Source organism: Euprymna scolopes, chromosome 18, assembly GCF_053919585.1.
Source record: "Euprymna scolopes isolate OS-2025 chromosome 18, ASM5391958v1, whole genome shotgun sequence".
NCBI lineage: Eukaryota > Metazoa > Mollusca > Cephalopoda > Sepiida > Sepiolidae > Euprymna > Euprymna scolopes.
In genome coordinates, this window is record NC_136499.1 from 87619233 (window position 1) to 87639461 (window position 20229).

General features: G+C 31.8%; 1 protein-coding gene across 3 annotated transcripts in view; it reads left to right on the top strand.

Moving 5' to 3' along the window:
- The window catches only part of LOC145297684 (b(0,+)-type amino acid transporter 1-like), a 115303-nt gene that overhangs the window by 45424 nt on the left and 49650 nt on the right, over positions 1-20229 (top strand). For all 3 annotated transcript variants that reach the window (XM_080143881.1, XM_080143879.1, XM_080143878.1), the window contains exon 3: positions 2533-2634. In XM_080143881.1, coding sequence (XP_080000007.1) covers positions 2533-2634 — 102 coding nt within the window. The remainder of the gene's footprint in view (positions 1-2532; positions 2635-20229) is intronic.

A 20229-nucleotide genomic window follows, 5' to 3' on the forward strand; every position in this document is an offset into this window, starting at 1 on the left:
TCCCCATTATAAAAAAATAGGAGGGGGTGCAATATTTTTACAGTATAATTAGGTATGATCCCGCACAGTCGGGAGATTCTATTTATAAATGATACTGCTAGGAACTGACGAATCGAATTAATTCACGTTCTGCTACCAACCAATCAGAAACCAAAATTGCTCCATAAATATTAAACCTTTCTGTAACAGCTTCACATATGTTTTCTTCGTGTCAACATGGGAAGAATCTTTTGCACTGAATTCCAACTCGAGAACTGTCTACTGCGAAACAGTCACCTCCAGGACTTGTGTAGAACAACTAACCATCAGAAACTGTTCTGAAACTAAAAATGGCTTACAACTCTAGAGAATCAAAGCATTATAAAAGTGGTATTTGTTGTGATCCAACGGGTCATGAATACATCTTGTATTCATATAGACCTGCGCACAATTTATAGGTTGTTGAATGTAAAAAAAGGAGATGGTGTTCTGTCCCTTTTTTTTTTTTTTTTTCAAGAAAATTATCAAATCAGAAAGACCAGATTTCAGAAATGTATATGAACAAGACATGTGATGACTGAGAAATAGGGTTATTATGCCAAATATATGCTTAACTTGAAAAAAGACTCTAACTTGATGTGCATATTGTAATGTTAACAGCCTCTGTTATAAATTAATATCAATGTTTATGCATGGTGCTATGCTGGAGAGAGAGAAATTTCTTAGACCATCATCTGACATATTCCAAATCAAAGTTTAGAAGTTGAAAAAACAACCTTAAAGCTTGCCTCTGTAAAACTGACAATTTTTCTCTGCTAAAATCACTAAACATTTGAGAGTTGATGTGGCCTATGTGTGAACGATCCTTCTCTGTGGTTGTGGAAAGTGGTTGATCTGCATAGGCTCAAAGTCTTCAACAATGACTGCTTTCATTGGATTATTTACTGCCACTGTGTGTGTGGATTCACTGCCTTCATTGGATTATTTACTGCCACTGTGTGGATTAACTCAAAATTTCCGTCAACTGAATCAACTTTTGCCATCCATCCTTCTCCAACACATTTAAGATAGTTTAGGTATGCAGTTCATCACCCGGAGGGATAACTCCTCCACAAGATTCTTCTCCTCCCCTCCTGTTTCTACTCAGTTGGTGTAAACCTATTAGACCAGCTTAAAATCCATGTGTCAACAATCAGGCAACCTATTCTCTTACAGAGTGATGGCAATAGCGAGTGCAAGTGAATGAGATGTGGCCAGAGTGAAAGAAATGATTATGAAGAACTGATCAGAGATTGTCTGACAAAGATGAAATCTGCTTCTGAAATTCTAAAACACTTGTTGAATTAATATTGATGTGTTTGTCCATGAACAAGTCACAATATTCACCACCACCACCACCACCATCATCATCATCATCATCATCAGTTATCAACCCTGATTGACAACCTGAGTATACCAAGTTCGAATTCAGTTCATTCCACAAAAACATTTTCACATAGGAATGTTCGTAACCTCATATTGCCTTTTCCGTAATTATCCGATGACTTTCTAGAAAGAATTCTAACTAGAAAGATATCGGAAAAAACGAATGCCAACAAAAATCATCATGAATATGAAATGAATGATGCTCAACAACAATCATCATCATCATCATCATTGGTTTAATATCCAGTTAAAATGTTGACATGTGTTTGATGGCTTTTAAAAATTGACTTCTTCCAAAACAAATTATCTCTGATCAGGTCTTTATCTTTCTTTCTCTCAAGTCCAACCTTATTACTCCTTATGTTTTCCTTGATCCCCCCCCCCGTGAACTGACCCTGCTATTTCAACTCTTCTAAGCAAAAATCTATCATCCATTCTTTTAATATTAGCATATCCTCAAAGTCTCTCGTTCTGCAAATATCTCCCTGTACTGTGCAGATTTAATCTCCCTTGAAGATCACCAGATCTAAGCCTGTCTTTATGACACATATTACACTTCAATCCTATTATTTTCATATCATATCACACTTCAATCCTATTACTTTCATATCATATCACACTTCAATCCTATTACTTTCATATCATATCACACTTCAATCCTATTATTTTCATATCATATCACACTTCAATCCTATTACTTTCATATCATATCACACTTCAATCCTATTACTTTCATATCATATCACACTTCAATCCTATTACTTTCATATCATATCACACTTCAATCCTATTACTTTCATATCATATCACACTTCAATCCTATTACTTTCATATCATATCACACTTCAATCCTATTACTTTCATATCATATCACACTTCAATCCTATTACTTTCATATCATATCGCACTTCAATCCTATTACTTTCATATCATATCGCACTTCAATCCTATTACTTTCATATCATATCACACTTCAATCCTATTACTTTCATAGCATTTCCTTCCATACAAGAAATCATTGATCGGCTTCCACTTTCCACTTCCCTTCATCGTCACACTACTAACTATTTATATAGTATTTCTTTGTTTCTGACTTAAATGTTAATAAAAATGTTATCTTTTTTTTAGGTTCTGGTATATTCATCTCCCCAAAAGGCGTTTTGATTGGAGGAGGATCTGTTGCCCTCAGTTTGATTATTTGGTTCCTTTGTGGATTATTAGCTACGTTGGGTAAATATCGATTTTCATATTATTTTTTTTATTGACCCGATCTGACAAAGTAACTTATCCTTTTTCTTTTGTCAACTATTAACAAAAGAATAAAATGGCTGACTTGTTTATGAATAAATTGAAATGTATTCTGGTAATTGAGTTTTGTAAATTTGGTTCTACTTTACATTATTGCATTTATGATTTCAATAAATATTTTTAAAATGTTTATAAACTTCCGTATGTAATTATCAAAGTTATGTTGGCATGAAAAATCCCACACAAAGATGAGGAGTGGTCACATGATGTTAGTAATGTGGAGATAACACTCATGATAAAACATAATGAAAAAAATGTCTATTGTTAGCAGAAAAAAATCTAAACGACTCCCATCCCTTTAATAATGGGCTAATTCAAGATATATTATTTGCAATGTAATTCATTAAATATTTATTCAAATAAATGCGTTTTAGAGATATATCTTAAAAGATCAGAACAATCATGGTACTGTCGGTTTCAAATCCAAACATACGAGACCAATATCTGATTGTTCTTCAGTTTCTTTTTAAAGCTGTCTCCAGAAATTGCATCTTCCAGAGAGATATAAAAAGGGGCTGAAGAGAGTCTTCCAAGATAGGTGACCAGAGCTTGGTCCCCTTTCTTTTGGATTTGAAACCGACGGTACAGATGTTCTGATCTTCTGTAAAACATATATGAATAAATATTACACTCTTATTTTTGAAATTTTCTTAAGTGCTCTGCTAGGATTCTCTCCCTCTAACCTTACATAGGTATAAAAATATATATTTAAAAAGTCCGTGTATGCTTCTAGAATAGTAATTTCAAGGTTATAAGGATTTTTTTGAGGCATGAAAACGATGGGGCTTTTTGTATTTAATATTTTATTTTGTTATATTTCAAGAAGTCTTCCAGCTCTTGTTCACAAAAAAGTATCGGAATCAAAAATGTTGAAAAAAAACTGGAAATTTATATTTTGAACAGCATTCATTTCTAGCAACAACGTTCGAAAGAGTTCACTGGAATTATTTTTGCCGTTTGTGGAAGAAAAATGTATTTTTTAATTTTTTTAAATTTGGCAATGTATTAGCATTCATTTCAACGGGATAAAAAAGACACAATTAATTTCAATATGTATAATAAATGATTAGAAACTGAAACAAATGTGTTAAATGGTAAAAATAATATTATTAATAGTTCTCATGATAATAATACTAAATATAGTAAAGTAATAACAATGCTGCACAAACTAATAGTAAAGCCTACACAAAAATTTGTGTGCATACATATCGGCGGCGGCGGCCAATTTCTTGTATCCGAGAATTTCAGTTTTCTCTTCCCTCAGTATTTGGATCGCAGATGGCTTCTCAGACCAATCTGAGCGTGGAATTTGAGTGGGCAGAGAAGGCAAGCAATGAGGCATTGTTGTTCAGCACGATTTTTTTCTTGCCTGCCTCTTGATCTCCACCAGTCTTCTTCTTTCTGCCTCATATCCTTTGGTACCATGTATGATGGATTGGCGCCACAGGCACCGATCCTGAGATGTTGTTTCCCAGATGTGAAGATCAAATCCGGTGTTTTTTTAGGGTGGATTTTAGTTGGTCCTTATATCGCACTAGAGGGCGGCCGATAGGTCTTTTTCCTGTGGCTAGCTCCGAGTACAGGGTTTGTCGAGGCAGCCTGTTTGCATTCATTCTGATCAGGCACCCGCCTGATAAACCCAACTAAACCAGAAATAGGTAGAATTAGCAAAACTATACTTTCTAGAGTAAACAAACAAATCAAACAGGACCTAGAACTAAACCAGTGGGCAAATACTACCGAAGCAATCACCTGATTTAAAAATATAGAAAACAAAGATAAATGTACGTTCATACAGTTTGACATCATAGACTTTTATCCCTCGATATCTGAAGAACTTTTTAACATTGCCCTAGAATTTGCCGAGATATACACTGATATATCCTCAGAAGAAATCAATATAATTAAAAAATGTAGAAAATCAGTTCTAATAAATAACAATAACCAATGGATAAAAAATAAAATGAAAAATTCATTCGATTTAGCGATGGGTGCCAGAGACTCTGCAGAGGCATCAGATCTTGTGGGATTATTCATTCTATATACCCTCACAAGCATATTCGATACTACGGATATCGGCCTATATAGAGATGACGGACTAGCTATAATAAAAAAACTCCAACAAAGTCAAGGGAGAAAACTTTAAGAAAATCATACACAAAGAAATGAAAAAAATTAGGCCTAAAAGCGGACATATCAGCTAACATAAAAATAACAAACTTCCTGGACGTCACGTTAAACTTAGATAAAAACACATATGAACCATACTTAAAAGATAACGCTACTCCAATTTACGTAAACCCTAAGTCCAACCACCCACCATCAATTATAAAACATATTCCTAACTCGATCGTAAGTAGACTCAGTAATAACTCAAGCGACGAAAATGCATTTAACAGGTCATCCAATATTTACGAAACAGCCCTAAAAAATAGTGGATACAAAAATATCGATATCAAATATAAGCAACAAAACACCAACAACTATAATAAAATTAAAAACAGAAGAAAAAGAACTATAATTTGGTATACGACCCCATACAATCAAATGTTAAAAACAAAACTTGGCAAGAAATTTCTAAATCTTATTGAAAAACACTTTCCCGCAACCAACCCCTTACACAAAATCTTCAATAAAAATACCTTGAAGTTATCTTACAGTTGTTGCGAAAATTTAGAGATGATAATTAAGGCACATAATAACAAAATACTAAATGAAAACAATGTAAACAACAATAAAAAAAGTAGACACCATGACAGAAATAAAACCAACACTAGCAGAAATAATAATAATGATGATGATAATAATAATAATAATAACAAACCAACCCCGGACAAGAACAACCATACCATAAATAAAAATACTAATAACAAACAAGATAAATGCAATTGTAGACACCGCACACTTTGCCCAGTCCAAAATAAATGTCTAACAAAAAGTGTAGTTTATCAAGCAACAATATTTGCGAAAGAAAACCCGAATAACAAGAAATATTACATAAGCATGACTTCCTTAGATTTCAAAACCCGATACTATGACCACAAAAGCACATTCAAAAATAAAAAACACTGTATAAAAACAACACTAGCGAATAAATACTGGGAACTCAAAGAAAGCGGACATTCGCCGGTAGTCGAATGGAAAATAATGAAACAAGCTACCACATGCAGACATTTAGACGACCCATGTAAATTATGCCTCCATGAAAAATTTTCTATCTTGTACTTTAAAGAACCTCAAAATCTATTAAACTGTAGGCGGGAAATAGCAAACAACTGTGTTCACAAAATAAAACTTACTCTAGGATAGCGATACAAAATAGCTTTAAAACTAACAATAACAATAGAAAAAAAAAACAAAAAAAAAACAAATAAATAAATTAAATAAACATGAATATACATAAACGATCACATATATATATGTATATATATATGTATATGTATGTGCATTGTTGTGTACACATAGGTATATTTATATGTATAAAAAAAAAAAAAAAAAAAGAGAGCGGCCACCTAAAACCACTAACCTAGTTCTAAAACAGATCCTTTGTTTGATAAAATGCATGCCCATTGGCTGGTAGGAAGGGGCGCGGTGGATACTAGAAAGCTGATTGGCCGACTAGAAATCCTCAACATATATAAAAACAAGAAGCAACGACAGAATTCGCGCATAAGCCTGACGAATCCTATAGTTGGATGAAACGCAGAATATTCAGTGTAGCTTAATCGCCATATATATTTTATAAATTACTAACTAGCTCTACCTACCTATTGAGCACTTTTGAAGTAAATACTTAAAGTTTACGCATAAATCTATACTTTCGTATATTAAATTTATGCGAATAAATGAAGTAGTTATATATATATATATATATATATATAATAAAAACAATATTAATATTTTAATGAGTCTAATAGTAAAGCCTACAATTAAATCGATGTATGTGTATGAATACTAGCCTACATATACATACATATAAATGTACACATACACACACATATATATATATATATATATATACACACACGTGAATATAAATGATATTTGAAACAAATCAAGCAAGCAACCAACCTTTTTAGTCATTACATATATATATATACACACATTTACACATATTAATATATACATGCTGGCATATACACACAACATATACATACACACATACAAACATAGACAGACATATACATATACATCCACATATATGAGAAAGAAAATTAAAACTGTAAGTTGAACTTTACAATCAAAATTTATTGTTCGACTGAATACTCTAAAAAAACTATTTACAAAGTCCTTATTCCACAAAGTTTCAAAGAATGCTATTCTTGTTATTCTTCTCATCAGAGGACATAAAGAAATAAGCAAATTATATTTGTAGCAATGCTAGAATTTGCTAGTCATGGCATTAAGTGAAACTGCGGTTTATTGTAGTTATAAATTGGCAAAAAAAGAAGTGAAAAAAATGTTGGATATGGAAAAAAAATATAAAAACAAACCACGCATAATATTTCAGCTTGCATGAAAATTCTCTCAAATGGATCCAAAATCCGAAAATAGTTCTTTAGAGAGAATAGAGTCCAAAATTAAGTCCAGTGTGACAATGCATATAATCCGATTGGAAAGCTTTCAAAACAGCTGAAATAATGAAAATTGTTTTTTTTCCAGACAGTGCAGTAACCCAAAGATAAGTCAATCGCCAGTAAAATGGGATCGAGCAATAAAAGGAGAGAAAGGCAGTATGTAAGCCTTCATCATCGGCTTAATTAGAAAAAAGTGATTTCAAATTAAATTTTAAAGAAATTAATATCAGGCTAAGCGGAAAAAAAAATAATAAAAAAAATATGAGTCCGTAAAAGCTTGTATTACTCTGACCGGAAATTGTCTAGACAGAACGAAACAGATCTTTTTATAAAGTGTTAAATTCGATGTCATTATTAAAAAAAGTGAGGATTATAAAGTTTTAAGGATGGCAGAATCTTAGCTTATTAGTAATTATAAGGCTGTTGAAGAGTCATGTTAATGATGATAAAGAAGACAAAATAATAAAAATAAATGCAAAGTAATGCTAATAATAGTAATAATAATAATAATAGTAAAACCACTAATAATCATAACTATTTTAGTAATGATAGTAACCAATTTAGTAATAATGAAAAAACCGTAATAAAGATGGCGATAATAATATCTATTAAAAAAAATAGTAATAGAAATAAACATAATAGCAGCAACAGTGATAGTGACAGAAACGATGATGTCAATCATATAATGATAAAAGGCATATATATATCTATATATATATATCTATATATATAAAAATGTAAATGTTGGTTTGTTCTAAACGAATAAAACCATATTTCTACGTTACCAATTTATTTGAAATTTTCAGACAACCCATTTTTAGAGTCGAGGTATGTTTTTATGTTCTTAAATTTACCTCGCGAATTATTAAAATATTAAATAAAATAAATACTTTTTTTTAAGCGAATCTGTTCTGTTGATAAAACTGAACTTCCGGTTCGATTAATTTCACAGCCACGAATTGACGAAAGATTTCATTTTCTGTTTAGTAAGTAAAAAAAAACCCAAAAAAAAAACATAATTCATTTGTTTATCTTCCATATTTTTTAATTTACACATTTTTTCTTTATTATGAGGCCAAAAAATAGTTTGTCGCTTGCTTTTTGAGTTTTTTGGAATAAAAAAAAACACGATTTAAAAAAATAGCGCGGATCACGGATCACTCTCTGCATTAGCACCGAAAAATGTTACTAAACATTTATTAATAATTTCTCACTTTTACAAACATTTGATTTTAAATTTCTTTTTAAATGACGACTTTTATCGACTTTTTTTTTAAATACCCCCCCCCAAATGGTGTTTATTAGCCCCCCCCCTCCAAAAGTGATGTTTATTCCGGAAGCTGTTCTTAAGATTTGGAGGTTTGGGGGGGGGGGGGGTGATTCCAAGGTGGACCTAAGCTAAAAAAAAAAAAGTTATGCGCACATAAGCAGCAATTTTTTTATTAACTTTTTTTTTTACTTTTTTATTTAAAAATTAGTAAATTTTAATTGTAGCGTCTACCCCGGAACTAATTTTGACAGTGACATTGAACATTCACCGTTTCCGGAGAGCTCCAAGAAAAAGACAAAAAAAAATTCGAGGAGTCTATTCATGCCGCTTCTTACCCGAACGAATTTTCTAAAGAAAATTAATTTATTGTTTCATCCCAACTTATCGCCAAAAACATTTGACCAGTCGGGAAGGATTTCTTCTTCTTTATTTTCGGACTAAAAATAACACGAGTGTGATACACCAGGGCAAATAAATTCACACCTATTATAACAAGCTAAGTCTGATTATTTGTTTTTAATTAAATTTTAGGGTTTGTATTACTGTACACATAGATTCGAAAAAGTTGTAAAAAAACAAATATATAACAAATAAATGTTATCAAAGGCAAGATAAGTTACTTTTCTACCTAACTGGATATATTTTTTGTGTTTTTATTCAATGTAACATATTTATTCAGCTCGAAAAACATACAGTGTTTACCGATGTATTCGAAAATTCAAGATGGGTCTCACACCCTCTTTAACACCGTAAGTTTGGGAAAAGGTGTTATAAATAAAAAACTATACAAAATACTATTAAAAACCCGCCGAATATATGTCAGCATATGTCATGGTAACATATATATGTAGCGAGTTTTTAACAGTTTTATCTGTTTTTTTATTTATAACACCTTTTCCCAAACTTACCGTGTTAAAGAGAGAATCAGACGCCATCTTTTAGAGTATTCAGTCGAACAATAAATTTTGATTGTATAATTCAACTTAGTTTTAATTTTCTTTCTCTTATAATAAGCTCTACTCTATTGCGTATCGAGCTTTTTTAATTCAGTTGGGATGAAATTTTCTTTATATAAATACTGTTATTTATATTAGTTTGAGGTTTACCATTGCGTATATCAGGTAAACACTACATCCCTTTGATTTCATTAATATATATATGCACATCTACTCATTATCAAACAAATGTACTGATCCATATTCATACAGATAAAATAAAGTAAGTAGGTATATGAAGCTAAAGATGTATAAATAAATATAAATAAATGGATATACTATAACTATCACCATTACTGTTCATTATAGCCATGAACAACATCCTAAGAAAATGTCAAGCCGCATACAAGTTCGTTAACACAGAAGAAAAAATTAACCACTTAATGTACATGGATGAGCTGAAACTGTTTGCAAAAACAAAGACAGAATTAGAAACTAATAAACATGACCAGAATCTTTAGCCAAGATATCCAAATGGAATTCTGCATGGAAAAGTGTGCACTGATGACCATGAGGAGGGGAAAACTAGAAAAAACAAAGGGTATAGTACTGCCCAATCAAACAAATTAGGACATTAGGTGAACATGATAGCTACAAATATTTGCGAGTGCTGGAAGTAGATGCCATCAAAGTAATGGCAACGAAAGAGAAAATAGGAAAGTAATACCTCAGAAGAACAAGAAAACTCTTCAAAACCAAACTCAATAGTTGAAACCTAATTAAAGGAATAAACATGTAGGCAGTGTCACTAATAAGATACTCTGGACCGTTTATAAGGGGAACCAAAGAAGAATTAAGGAATCTTGACCAGAAGACCAGGAAACTCATGATAATGCACAATGCACTACACCTGAAGAATGAGATTGACTGTCTATGTGTGAAAAGGAAAGGCAAAGGAAGAGGGCTTGTATAGAAGACTGTAAATAACACAAAAACATAATTTTAAAAATACATAAGGCAAAACACTGAGAGAATAATTACTGCAGCAAAAGACAGCAAGAGACAAGGAAGTAACAAATAAGATAAAGTGACGAGGAAAGAAAAATGGGAGGAGAAACAGCTATATGAACGATTTATAAGGATGACAAAAGAAACTAACGAAAACACTTGAAAATGGCTACAAAAAGGAAACCTTAACAGGACAACTGAATTATTAATAACAGCTGCACAAGATAATGCAATTAGATCAAAGCAAGGATCTAAAAGACACAAGAAAACAGCAAATGCAGACTCTGATGACAATGAGACGAAAAAATAAACCACATAATAAGTGAATGCAGCAAACTAGGGCAAAAAAATATAAAAATAGACACAATCAAGTGGGGAAGACAGTACATTGGCAATTATGTAAACAATTGCATCTTGAACACACAGACAAATGGTACAAACACAAACTGGCAGCAGTACTGGAAAATGAAAGTCACAAGATCCTATGGGACATGAATATACAAACGAATAAACCCATCCAAGCAAGAAGATCAGATGTCATAATAGTTAACAAGAAGGAAAAGTCCTGCCAGATTGTAAATTTTGCCGTTCCAGTGGGCCACAGAGTGAAGATATATACAAATACACGGAACAGAGAGTTCAAAGGAATCTAGAAAATGAAGAAAGTAAAGATAACACCACTAATAGTAGAAGCACTAGAAACGATACCAAAAATCTTTGGAAAAAGAATGCGTAAGAATGGAATCAGATAGATGGCAGAGAAGATACATTGAATTTCAGCAATGAAAACTGCAGAAATATTAAAGAAAAACTCTTGAATGTGGAGACTAACAACACATAAACTACACACAAACTGGACACAGAAACGGCTACAGATGTAAAACACAAAGGAACATCACATGGAATCATCAAAACTGAAATTGTATAATCGAAAAATGCCGCCCCCCCCTTCTTGTGAGTGTCCCCTTAAAAGGGGATCACACCAAATAATGAGGGTTAAGGAGGATGGAAAGACTGAGGAGAAAAAGCACTAGCCAGATCTCCACTAGATGAGTGCAAAGAGGAATGGGACCTTGGGGAGGCTTATTGCCACCCAAATTCCAGTGAAGACCAATGGTCACCGCCAACAAGAGATCAATGGTAAGTGGCTGTTGCGATAACGCAACTTCTTTTGCAAAGGTTATCGAAAGAGGTGGAGAGTACTGGAAATCTAAGGAGATTTGTTGTCACTCAGACTCCAGGGAACACCACAAGTTGTTCTCAAAGAGCAATCTTTGATAATGGCTTGTGTGACTACTCCTAGTGAGTAAATAATAATTTAAGAATCAAAAGGAAATGATATATGTTTGCTGATAAAAAGAAAAGATGTAATATATATATTGAAATCAATATAGAAAAAGGACAAGCTTATACATAAGTGCAGGTGATTGTGTTCATTATTTTTTTGGAAATACTTGTATGGTTTCAGAGGGCCATGTTGAGACTTATCTTCTATAAGTTGAATTGGAGGATTCATTGTATTTCTTTTACACTTAGAATCAAATTATTAATAAGTTTACATTTTTTAAAATATTTGAGGAACAAGTGAATAAAAATCCATGAAACTTTAAGAAAGTGCTAACAATACTATTAGCTACTCCAGTTAGAAAATAAAAGTATTTCAATGAGTATTAACGAAACTATGGTAGAAGATAAGAATATCTGTGGATTTCAGTATGTCAAGTTATTAACGAGGTTGAGAAAAAATGCAATATACCTATAACTTGTTTATTGAAATAATTTTCAAACATTAAATGAACTAGGAAAAATGCTTAGAACACAATAACTACATAGCAATTTCTATGTTGACATAATTGGTTGGGGATATGCGATCCTTTTTTATGAATGATTTGTAAACGCTGTTGGTCCACAGAATTAGTCAAATTTGGGATTTCGTCAACAGTTATTCCCCATAATACCTCTTGGAGAGCATTCCACAACTCATCTTTGCTCTTAAATTGGCGTCCACTTACATAAAGGTGTGGCTTCATGATACACAAAGGTTTTCAATTGAGTTAAAATCTGGTGAATTCGCAGGCCACTCCATCTTCCGTAGCCCAGAGAACCCCCAGTTAGTGCAAATATTTTTTGCTTTTGCTTGCTGCATGCGAGGGAGAATTATCCTGCATAAAAATAATGTTTCTTCTGAACGTCAATCTTTGCTTCTTTAGCCATGGTTCAAAGTGTTCCTTTAGAAAAGCGATGTAAGCATTTGACATCATTTTTATGCCTTCTTGGTCTCACTATGGGCCAACTAATGTACCTCCAATAATCCCAGCCCAAATCATTATCCCACCACCACCTTTTTGGCGCCTTAAACGCTGATGATGATGTCGTCATCTAGGACCCATCCATTGCTCCAGCCATATGGGCCATCAAGAGTGACACGCACTTCATCCGTGAACAAAACTTTGGAAAAATCCATTTTCATGTTGTCCTCTGCCCATTTCAATCAGTTTTGTATGTGACGTTGCTTTAACAGAGTCTTTGTCACGGGCTTAACAGACTTTGCCACTTCTTTCAGAAGGCGATATCAAGTATTTTTGGAGACATTCTTCAATCCGGCTTGGTCAAAGATTTCTCGACTTTTCTGCCCACGGTTCTTAACAACTTCACGTTTAATTTGGAGTAGAGAATGGCATGAAACAACTGTAGATTTACCTTTATCAGCTCTCTTATGTACCTTTGTATGGTCCGTGACAAAGTTCTTCACAGTTTGATGGTACTCTCCTATCATTTTCGATATTTCGAGGCTAATTTTACCTTTTACTAGCTGTTCTGTAATAGTACACTTTTTAGAGCTACTCCAACAACCTTAAGGACCCATTTTATTGACGAAACAAACTGCCTTGTTAATAACTTGACACACCCCAAATACTGTGGATTCAGTAATAATGATGGCAAGTTGTTTACATTGCGTGGAACAGTACGAAAATTTCACAGTACGTGCAGTTCAGCATTGCCAATGTTTCTGAAGCTTTTCGTACGAAACTACCAGTAAGTTTCTGAAACTGGTAAAAAAATGTTATCTCATTAATAATTTGACACGCAGTGTAGTTTACATACTTTTGTTGATGGAAAATTAATCAGGGAGCATCTCATCTAATATTGTCTAGTGTGTGTCCAGGTAAATTAAAGTGGTTTGCTAGTGGGGTCGGGGATTTGGTCTGATTGTTGCTTTATGATTGTAAAGGCGGATTCGAAAGACATCAAAGTCCAATATATCCCCCATATATTGGAGAAACTTTAACGCCTTTCCTTTTTTATATACATATGTATAAACTTGTCCTTTTCTACATTGATTTCAATATGTATATCTATATCTATATATCTATAAAAGTGAAAGTGTCTGTCTGTGTATCTGTGTGCCTACATTTCCCAATGCAATAACTCTGTCAAATTTAAGTCTACAGACTCGAAATTTGATATACAGGGTACTGAGATTTTGGAAAATTTATGTGATTTCAGCCAGAAATTTGGCTGTTAAGGGATCAAAGTTCAACAATTTGACCTTTGAGAACTCTACCAAACTCCTCCGACAATTTTGGGTCTAAACACTTGAAATTTTAGATATAGGTTCCTTGGACATGGATCTAACTTAATAACTTGATTGGAGCCCCAAACAATAAATGTTATGGGGTCATAATAGGGGTCAAATTTAAAAAAAAATGACCGTTTTCTTCTTTTTTTTTTTTGCTCAACCTACACCTCCAAACACCCGGGCAACGCCGGGCACCCATGCTAGTCTTTCTATATATCTATAAAAGTGAACGAGTCTGTGTATCTGTCTGTGTGTCTGTCTGTCTGTCTATCTGTCTGTGTACATTTCCCTATGCAATAACTCTGTCAATTTTTTGTCTACAGACTCGAAATTTGATATACAGAGTACTGAGATTTGGGAAAATCGATGTGATTGGTGTTCGGCCAGAAGTTTGGCTGTTAAGGGATCAAAGTCCAACGATTTGACCTTTGAGAACTCTACCAAACTCGTCCGACAATTTTGGGTCTAAACACTTGAAATTTTAGATATAGGTTCCTTGGACATGGATCTAACTTAATAACTTGATTTGAGCCCCAAACAATAAATGTTAAGGGATTATAATAGGGGTCAAAGTTAAAAAAGATTTGACCTCTGTGGTTTCTACCAAATTACTCAGACACTTTCTGGTCTAAACATTTCAAATTTTACATAAAGGGTATTCAGAGATAGGGCAAGCTTTTTAATCGGTTTGGGTTGAAAATTTTTAGTTACTAATATATAAATGTATGTATGTTTGCATGTGTGCCTAAAACTTTCGACAGAGGCGACGGATTTTTACAAGATCAGTATCGTTTTTAAGTTCGACCTTTCAGACGACAAATATCGAAAAATTGGCTAAAAACATTAATATCTTCACCTTCAACTGGGCACTTTTCTACGGGGGGGGGGGGCTCGCTTTCTTCACCGATATTTTTAAAAGCCATCCTCTCCTTTCTGTTGTCTAGCCTTAAATAAAACCTACGTCACTTCCGGTGTGACAGTGGTCGTAACAGTAAAGACGTCAGGCTTTTTTCCTGTTTTTTTCATTCTTCGCGGTACGGGTTCGAGCCTGCTTTCCTACTACCACTTTTTTTTTTTTTTGCTCACCATACACATCCAAACACTCGAGCAACACCGGGCTGAAATGCTAGTATATGTATGTATGTATATGTATATATATATATATATATATATATATATATATATATATATTCTTTTTATCAGCAAATACATATATCATTTTCTTTTGATTCTTAAATTATTACTATTATTACTATTATTTTCCCCATACTTAACCTTTTATTTGCACTATTATATTGTTACAGTATATCCATTTATCTACATTTATTTATATTTATTAATACATTCTTGGGCTTCATATCTCTATTTGTTCACTCACTTTATTTTATGTACCTATTTACTATGCCTCCCCACGGGACAGAGTTAGACACCAGGGTCGTTTTTTAACATGGAGAAAATGTACAAAAATAAAAATTGTCTCAGTCGTGAAGGATTTCTCCTCCACCAAAAGAGAACAAGAAATAGAAGTCCAGCATCTGGAGAACAGATACTACACTTTGATCTTGTCCCGACGGCCTGATGATTGTATGTGTATGAATATGAATCAGTACATTTGTTTGATAATGAGTATATGCGTATGTGCCTATGTATGCATGTGTATGTGTATATATAGTGATGTGTCTGTATATGTTTATGTATATACATGTTGTGTGTATATTATTCCAGCATGCATATGTGTAAATGTGTGTGTGTGTGTATATATATATATATATATATATATATATATATATATGTAATGACTACAAGGTTGTTTGCTTGCTCGATTGGTTTCGACTATCTTTTGTATTTATGTGTGTGCGTGTGTGTGTATATATACTTATGTATGTGTATATATATGTGCATATGTACATTTATATGTATGTATATGTATGCTGGTATTGATATACACACATAGATAGGCTTTACCATTAGACTTGTTATAACACTTATAATTATTTTTATTATTATATATATATATATATGAGTGTATAATAAATGTTTTTGTGAGGTATATATGTATATTTCTATGTGTGTAATATATATATATATATGTTAATGTGTATGTTTTTGTGCTGGCTCATATGCTCTCTCTCTCTCTCTCTCTCTCTCTCTCTCTCTCTCTATATATATATATATATATATATATATATATATATATATATATATATATATTTACCAAACATTTTAATATATTAAAATTCAATAATACCAATAAAAATTTAAATCAAAATTAATTGACTCAATTTTTAAGCTTTATGATTATCACTTTTTATATTTCAATATCTTAATATTGCATTAATCCTCCATGTGTGTTTTTTATTTAAGTAATTATTTTTCTTTCTCCAAATTATTTATTTAATTGATTTATTTTCTAAATACTAAACTACAAATTCTACCTTCAAATTCTAGTTTATATTTATATGTCCCAATCAATGATAGTTTCGTATCAGTTTTGTTTACATCTACGATTTCATAATTGATTTTGCTTAATATTTTATTTCTTAAGAAGGAATTGTAATTAAAAGGTTAATTTAAAAAAAAATATTAATTAAAATTTATCTTCATTCCATACTTGTTATGTCAGTAATTTAAATGTTAAATTTATCCTTTTAATTTTTATCGTTATATAAGTATTCTATTTTAATTTATTTTTTCTCTTTAATAACATTCTAAAATTCTTCACCTTATAGGAGAGCTAACTATGTTTATTAAATTTTTATCGATTTCTCTAAGTTTTAGGCATTCGTATTTTGATATTTCGACTTTAGTATTTATTAACCATCCTGATTTAATTTTAAACTTATAATCTAAACGTTACCTTTTTTATGCCAATCTCAGTTTAATTTCTCATTTATTTTTTGAAGACAGCTTTGTATAACATCTAACATTTTGTTTAAGATTTCCTCTTTTGAATTCACTATGTGGTATGCTTCAAGTAAGCATAGGTTACATCTTTTTGATTTACTCGGTGTATACTTTCTAGCCTTATCTACTGTTGACCATTTTAATTCAAACTTTAAAAATTTTTTTTACGTAGTTCCCTAACCCAATCATCTAATGCAGTTGTGTTCCTCTTATTTTTAATAGTTATTTTTTTTCTATCTCCATTAATATTATTATCCACATCACTATTTGGTTCAATCTCGGGTTTAATTTTAAATGATGCAACATGGTTTCTGTATCTGTCCTTAAAAAACAACCCATCCCCCTAGGTATATCTTTTTACTATCATCCACTTTAACCTCACATTTGTACACAATTTCAAAAATTAAGCAATTGCCGCCAAGAGATATTCATTAAGTATTCTAGAGTTACATTTTCTCCCCAAATTTATTTAACCTGATTTAATCCTATTATTATTATTCACTATTTTGTTAATTTTACTATTTTTGAACCTATTATCGTGTTGCCTAGATTGCCAGCAGTTGAGAATGAAGTTTAACTGTGTTCTTATTAATTATTTTAATCTATTCTCTGGGAGGAAGTTCTTATCGATTATTTTGTAAAATTCTTTAAGGCTATTGTTTTGAATATGTTCACTAAAAGGCAGATTAAACCAGACTTGTTTTTTTGCGTCTATTTCTCTTGTTCTTTATATTATTATCACTATTATATGGTTCTTCATTATTTTTAATTTCATTTTATATATATATATATATATATATATATATATATATATATAAATTTGTGTAGGTGCACATGCATGTGTGTGTATATGAATCTGTGCATATGTATGTATATGTGTACATGTGTGTATATATGCATTTATACATGTTTGTGTATGCATATGATTATTTATATGTACATGTGTATGTACACTGTATATATGTACATTACATATGGCTGTATAATATGCATATATATGCGTAGATGTGGATGTCATCTGGGGATGTATGCATAGATATCTGTATATGTATGGCCACAAATTTTTGTGTTGGCTTTACTATTGGTTTGTGGTTAAAATATAATCATTATTATATGTGTTGTTGTTATTATTATTATTATTATTATTATCAATAACAATAATATTATTAACAATATTATTATTATAACTATCAGCATTGTTATTATTACTTTACTATATTTATTTTCTATTACTTTTGTTTCAATTATTACTATTATAATTATTAAAACTATTAATATTATTTTTACTGTTCAATACATTTGTTTCAGTTTCTAATGATTTATTATACATATTGAAATCAGTTGCGTCTTTTTGCCGTTTGAAATGATTGCAAAAATTTTATATAATAAAATAATAAAAAAACGACAACATTCTTCCACAAACAGTAAAAATAATTCATGTGAACTCTTTTGAACATTGTTGCCAGAAATGAACACTGTCCAAAATACAAATTTCCAATTTTTTCAACGTCTTTCATTTTCATTTCAATACATTTTTGTGAACAAGAGTAGAGAACTGCTTGAGATATAAACAAGGGTAAAAGGTCCAAATCCAACGTCGGTGGACCAAAAATCCAATGTTCCTCGAGGGCGGAGTTAGACACAAGGTCGGTTTTTAATATGAGGAAAGGAACAAAAATAAAAATTGCCTCAGTCTAGAAGGATTTCTCTTCTACTGACTGAGGATAGAAAAGAGGATGTGTAGTATCAGAATAGATACTACACTTGGCTCTTAGTAATGTTGCTATAATACAAAAAATGTACTTTTTCAATAAATGTTTTTGCAATTATATTTTGATACATTTTTATACAATAACTTTTGGTTTTCAAGTATTTTGGTTTTATTTTTTTATTATTTTGTGTGTTATTTGACCAAGAAGAAATCATGTTTGATTAAATTTAGACGAGAAAACAATTCAATGACTGTTTTTGGTAAATGTAAAGTTTAAGCGTGATGCTCTTTTTTAATGTTATTATTTAGAAACCTATTATTTATTAACATGGGAAGGGGTGTTTTGTAAATATTCCAAGAAGAAATTGAAGTTATTGCCCTAACAATGGTGCTGTCTGCATAATGCGTAAGTTCTGAAAAAACAATTTTCATTCAAATTCAATGTAGAAAAAATATCCTTCTAGACTGAGGCAATTTTTGTTTTTATTCCTATCCAGAGTGCCCCTTTTGGGGGAGTTAAATTTTCCCTACATTGATAACTGACCTTGCGTCTAACTTTATCTTCGTGGGAAGGCAAGTAAATAGGAGCAATATTAGAAAAAAAAAAAAAAAAAACTTAAAAGCGAAATAAACTAAAAATATTATCAGAGAAACAAATAAACCAGAATTTTTTTTTCATTTTGATTTAAAAATTCCACATTTTCTTTTTACTACTTTTTACCCCCTGGGGGAAAAAACAAAATTTTTCCAGGGTCAAATATTACATTTCCAGATGAATATCGATGTGGTCTTGCTTTTGGGTAATTTTCAGCAAAATCTAGTGGTTGGAAAAGATTTTATGTCCCGGAATTTATTTTTGTTCATTTTGGGCTAAAAATCACCATTTTGACCCCCTGGGGATGAAACCAAAATTTTCCCAGGATAAAATATTATGTTTTCATATATCATGTGGTTTTGCTTTTGGGTAATTTTCAGCAAAATCAAATAGTTGGAAAATATAGTATGTACTGAAAAGTGCTATTTCCCCCCCCCCCCCATTTCGTCTCCTTTTGACCCCCTGGGAAAGCAATCAGAATTTACACAGGGTCAAATATTACATTTTCAGATTCTTGCTTTTGGGTAATTTTCAGCAAAATCTAATAGTCGGAAAATATACTATGTACCGAAAAGTGCTATTTTTGGCCATTTTGACCTCCTGGGGATGTAACCAGAATTTTCCCAGAGTCAAATATTACGTTTCCAGATGTATATCCACATAGTCTTCCTGCTATTTTTGGCCACTTTGAACCCTTTTGATGCAACCAAAATTTTTATCAAAAATCCAAGAATGTACATTTCCTGCCTTGCCTAGTAGCTTCATGCAAAATTTCAGAAAAATGTAATTAGTCATTGACAATTTTTGGAATGAACAAACAAACGGACAAGGGTAAATTCTAAGGCCCAAATCCAAGTCGGTAGACCAAAAATAAAATATTAAATACAAAAAGAAAAAAACATAAAACATCGTTTTCACACTTCAAAAAACCCTCATA